General features: G+C 37.0%; 1 protein-coding gene across 1 annotated transcript; it reads left to right on the top strand.

Annotated features, from left to right (window-relative positions):
• Nucleotides 1-474: 474 nt before the first annotated feature.
• Nucleotides 475-4820, top strand: LOC113753316 (HD domain-containing protein 2). Its single transcript, XM_027297438.1, has 8 exons — nucleotides 475-907; nucleotides 1933-2057; nucleotides 2169-2206; nucleotides 3059-3169; nucleotides 3258-3337; nucleotides 3463-3499; nucleotides 4235-4276; nucleotides 4390-4820. The coding sequence occupies exons 1-8, from the start codon at nucleotides 620-622 to the stop codon at nucleotides 4473-4475; spliced, it is 807 nt and encodes a 268-aa protein (XP_027153239.1). The 5' UTR covers nucleotides 475-619; the 3' UTR covers nucleotides 4476-4820.
• Nucleotides 4821-5078: the final 258 nt, after the last annotated feature.

Genomic DNA, 5078 nt, shown 5'->3' with positions numbered 1-5078 from the left:
ATATAAACAAAATCTTCGGTCAAATTTTACTGAAAGCAACTCTCATAAAAATATTCGTAAATCTCAATCACTAAACTCACTGAAAATTGTCTTTCCTTTTGCAATTCACATACCATGGAATTCTTTCTTATTCTTTTTCGATTTAGATCACTACTATTTGAATTTTACAAAATAATAAAAAAGAAACCTACTATTCAAAAAAAAAATGCCAACACTGATCTATAAATTTCTTCAGGGCTCTTAATTTGGGAGACAAAAGCCCACTAAATCACACTGCACCGGCGATAGTTTTTCTCAGACTCTGACCTTAGTAAGAGCCCATGGAGGCCTTAAAAGTTAAGGCTGTCGTTTATCAAAAGACAGCCCAAAATGCTATTTACAAACGCGTAAATCTCACGTGGACATAAACAAATGAGAGGGAGCCCCGCAAACTTGGCCCAGCATCCCAGATGGCCTCCCCACTCTCCCCACCTTCTTCTCCCCTTCGCCTGAAAATATAAGCCAACAAAAACAATCACGAAATCAAATAATCAAGGCATTGTCACAACAAACTGAAAAAGGGTCCTTTTGTTTTGAGCAGAAAGTTTAAGTTTTATTCATTCTTTACGTAGATTTTTCCATGGCAGCAGTTAAAGGATGCCAATTTTCTGCTTCTTTATCAGGGAGCTGTTATGTAATGCGCCCTCGTCTTCATCGATTTTCAGTAAAGGTCCCATTTTTTGATGGCCCATTAAGGTCTAGATTGGTTTCTCTTTGTTGTCACAATCCCAACCCGGATTCTTTTATTGTGGATCAAACTGTACCCTTGTCAAAGAACCCGACCCATTTGCCGGATGATTGTCCACAGGCCTCTGCTTCTTCTCCTTCCTCTGCCATTGATTTTCTCACCTTGTGCCACCGTCTTAAGGTACTATTTTTGAGTTTTTTTTCTTTTTTCCAATAAATCCAGTGAAGAATACGATGCTGATTGTGCTTCCAATTGATTATGCACTTTTCTTGCAAATTAGTTTGTCATAAGAAAATGTAAAACCTTTTCTCTTTTTTTTTCTGTTGTTGGAATGCTTTTAGCTAACCAGAAATCGGGTGATGTTTTTGTATGAGGGTGGTGACGCTGTTAAGTTGAATGTGTAGGTAACAAGCTGAAAAGCCTCAAGTTGTTACGTTTTGGTGTAGAATTTAGGAGTACCATTCTACTAGGCGTGATTTTTGGCACTACTAGACTACTTACAAGGCATTTACAGAATATGCAGTCAGGCTGGCGTTAGGCAACTGATTAGTACAGCTACGGGGGGTATATGTAGGTTTTGGCCATAGTATCTAGTGATATAGTGCATATGTTATGTAGGGGTTGAAGAAACATGGAATTTGTGAGTAAAGTTTCTTCACCTTGCAAAGGCGCTATTCTTAGGGAGTAAGATATGTATGCACTAGGCAGTTGAAATTGAGAGTCTGAGCATGATTGTGCTGAATACATTGGCTGTAGTTGAAGTTAATACAGTTTGTACATTTATTTATCTATGATGTGAAATCTGGGAGTAGGATTGAGTAATTTTGTTTCCTCGAGACATGCTTGATTTGGAAGGTGGTAGCTTTCTGAATATGTGAGATATGAAGTCACTTGAGTTTTGGGATGGCAAGTAATTGGGTTTTAGAAAAAGAGTTAAAAGCTAGGACATACTGGATGGGTTGCTCTGGAAAGGGATTTTATTTTTTTTGGTTGCTTGTTTGTAGATATTTGAGTTGTGGTAAAGAATGAAAACAATTGAAACTCAGAAGAACCAATTTACCTGGGAACCGCTATTTTTAAGACCTACTTCAGAGTACAAAGCTTTTTACTAGAAGTAATAGTGCCTTTAAATAATGCTTGTAGATGTGTTTATAGTATTCCACAAACACCAAGAGCAAATTCTTAACATATCTGTCTCACTCTAGACCACGAAGAGGAAGGGATGGATTAACCATGGCATAAAGGGTCCTGAGTCCATTGCAGATCATATGTACCGAATGGCCTTGATGGCTTTGATAGCCGGTGACCTTCCTGGTGTCAACAGAGAAAGGTTGAGCCTTGGCAAAATTAGCATATTACTCATTAGTTAACAACGTATCTGTTATCTGTTATTCATTTTTTGTACATCCTCTTAATCTGGTCTTTTATTCATTCCAAACAGGTGCATCAAGATAGCGATTGTTCATGATATTGCTGAAGGTACTTCATTTTCTGACATCTGAGCTCTGACATTATGAATTCCTTCCCAGCTGCATCTACTGTAACTTCTTATTAGGCTCCTATATATTTGTTGACCTTTATAAGGTATTTGGGTGTTAAAATGTTAGTACCTAGGCTCCACACAATAATTCTTGATTTCTGAGAAAATTATGTTAAGCAGAACATCATTTTGCTATATCAGAGAAACTATATGACTGAACTATATGTTGATTGCTCTGAGAGGAGCATGCAGTAATTTGGCTTGAATCAAAGACTTCCTTTTCTTATTGTTATTAATTCCAAAAATATATGGAATCATTGGTTCTCGTGATTCTCAGGTCCTTCTCGAGCACAAGCTCTATTACTCAGTTGGGGTACTAGATTTCTGCAAAATAAGTATAAAAAACGTAAATACTTGGAGAACTGAACACGAACCAATTGTGGTTTCCAATTTTGTTGCCAATTGTGTATTCTATTTTAAGGAGAGTAAGCCTGAAAGCTCTGCAACTGAGCATCATTACCCAAGACAGATCGGAAATGTAACCGGATCCTTTGTATTCGAATAAGCTACTATATAAAGCATGTTAGTTTCTTCATTTGATAGATTTCATGGATTGATGGAAATCAACTTCCAATGCTGATTTTCCATGCCTTGCCATACTGATTTTCCACGCTTGCCATGAGCATGAGCAAATGCAGTCAGTATCTTGATAAATTTGTTGTTGCTTCATTTTTCCACTTATGTTTTCTTTCCTCTCATAATACCATCAATTTCTTTGGCCTGGCTACCCAACTCTTTTTCAACATTTTTGAGCTCTAAAGCTTTGAGTTCTGCTTTTTATTGTTTCACAGCTATTGTTGGAGACATAACTCCATCTGATGGTGTGCCAAAGGCAGAAAAAAGCAGACTGGAGCAGGCTGCTTTGAATGAAATGTGTGAGATTCTTGGTGGAGGAATTAGGGGTATTAATTAACACTTGGGATAGATTACCAATTTTTGTATTTTGTGTCCTATCAATCAAACACAATATTTTCTTTTGTGTCTTTGCAGCTGAAGAGCTTAAAGAACTCTGGGAAGAATATGAAAACAACTCTTCCTTAGAAGCCAATCTTGTTAAAGATTTTGACAAAGTATGTAGCCCTTGCATTTGATTTTATTGTCTCGTTTGCATAAAGAATCTGTTGTAATTACTCGTGACATTTTCAGTCTTTTCTTTTTTATTTTTTTTCCCTGAACCATTTGATATCTTTAACAGGTTGAAATGATTCTGCAGGCACTGGAGTATGAAACAGGTTAATTTTAATTCATGAAAGTTGTGCTAACTATTTATTTGAGTAAATTATTTTCATGATATTGTTACCTGAGCTTTTAACAAAGACATTCTTCAAAGAGTAATTTGTGTGTGTCACATCTATGTTTTTCTTTTTCTTTTTCTTTTTTTGTTGTTGTTGGGGGGGGTGGTGGCGTGGGGAATTCTTCATAAGTTAAGGCTCTTCGTACCCTCTTATGCAAATTTACCTGTCAGCCAGTGCACCAAGACCTCTGACTTGACCTAATGCACTTACTTTTCTCAAGATCTCTTTAGGAGCTTTGGTTACAAACTTCTTTGCAGTCACTGTCGTTTGGATGATTCGATAAAAAAGTCATGATCAGAAGGAAAAGCAACCATTTTTGCCAGTTAAGCACCATCTGAGCTATAAAATTGATTGCTCATTGCACCTCTGCTGCGATGTTCAGTTTAGTATATTGATGAGGGACATTTATCAGATGTGGGGTGCATCTGTTTGATGTTGTTATTGAGGCTTTGCTTTGGATCACCTTACTCCATTAGTCCACTTCATTGTTAAATTTTGGATTCTTGAATAGCTCGTCTAAATTTTTAAAGGTTCTTAAATATTTACCAGATGGTAATGAGTTCATTGCACAAGTAGAAAATTCTGGATTTTGTACACCAAAAATAATTAGTGTTACTTATTTTTACAATTGAATCATGTGATATCTCTTATCTGGTGTTAAAACTGTTGCAGAGCATGGGAAGGTCTTGGATGAGTTCTACCTGTCAACTGCTGGTATATCTTTCATTTCCTTACACATTAGCATATGAACAACATTTTCATCCCTTTTAAGTCACAACTACAGCCAGTCAATTTGATCTTGCTTTGTGATTTTCATCCGCATGCAGGGAAAATCCAGACTGAAATAGGAAAGAGTTGGGCAGCAGAGATCCATGCCAGGAGGAGTTCAAGATTGAAGAACAAGCTCAATTGACAATCTTGTTCATAGGCTTTTTTGTTTCACTTTTGGCCTTGCCTTTGCCTACTTTTTGGCTCGAGGTCGCCTCAACTGCTCTAACTGTTAATACTCCAACAAGGGATGACTAAATTGTAGTTAGATATTGAGGTTTAACCACAGATAGAGGTGGCATGATGCCCTTGATTGCCCACTGAGTCACCAGGGCTCTTTTTTTTATCATAGTAAGACCACCTTGTAGCATGGTCTACCAAGAGTAGCTAGCTTCTTATCAGCCAATTTTCCTCTCAGATGGAGAATGTGGTCTGATGTATTACTGAAACATACCATTACCAGAGCCTGCATTATTTTCTGACTCGTAAATGAACTGTCATTCTTAACAAATTAAATGCAATAATGAGTTGTTAAGCATGTGAATCATCATACGAAAGTAAGAGAACTGACAGTTGAATTTTGGCAATTATGTGTCGAGCTGCATTCGACAAACTAAATTAGTATTAAACCTTTCATCTGTTATGGAATACTCTTTAATTAAAATTAACCTCCCTTGTTGATGACATTGATGAAGAATTGTTCAACGATGTATTCGTGACATGGTGCAGAATCCTGGTCCACTGCGGA

The sequence above is a fragment of the Coffea eugenioides genome, chromosome 11, assembly GCF_003713205.1.
Source record: "Coffea eugenioides isolate CCC68of chromosome 11, Ceug_1.0, whole genome shotgun sequence".
NCBI classification, from domain to species: domain Eukaryota; kingdom Viridiplantae; phylum Streptophyta; class Magnoliopsida; order Gentianales; family Rubiaceae; genus Coffea; species Coffea eugenioides.
Note: the sequence above shows the minus strand (reverse complement) of the source record. Positions and strands in the feature narration are given on the sequence as shown.

What these genes read in the sequence shown, in the direction of transcription:
- LOC113753316 (XM_027297438.1), top strand. Translation starts at nt 620, where the DNA reads ATGGCAGCAGTTAAAGGATGCCAATTTTCTGCTTCTTTATCAGGGAGC. An exon ending in CCTGGTGTCAACAGAGAAAG is followed by an intron (nt 2,058 to 2,168) that starts GTTGAGCCTTGG and finishes CATTCCAAACAG; the next exon opens with GTGCATCAAGATAGCGATTG. An exon ending in GGCACTGGAGTATGAAACAG is followed by an intron (nt 3,500 to 4,234) that starts GTTAATTTTAAT and finishes AAACTGTTGCAG; the next exon opens with AGCATGGGAAGGTCTTGGAT.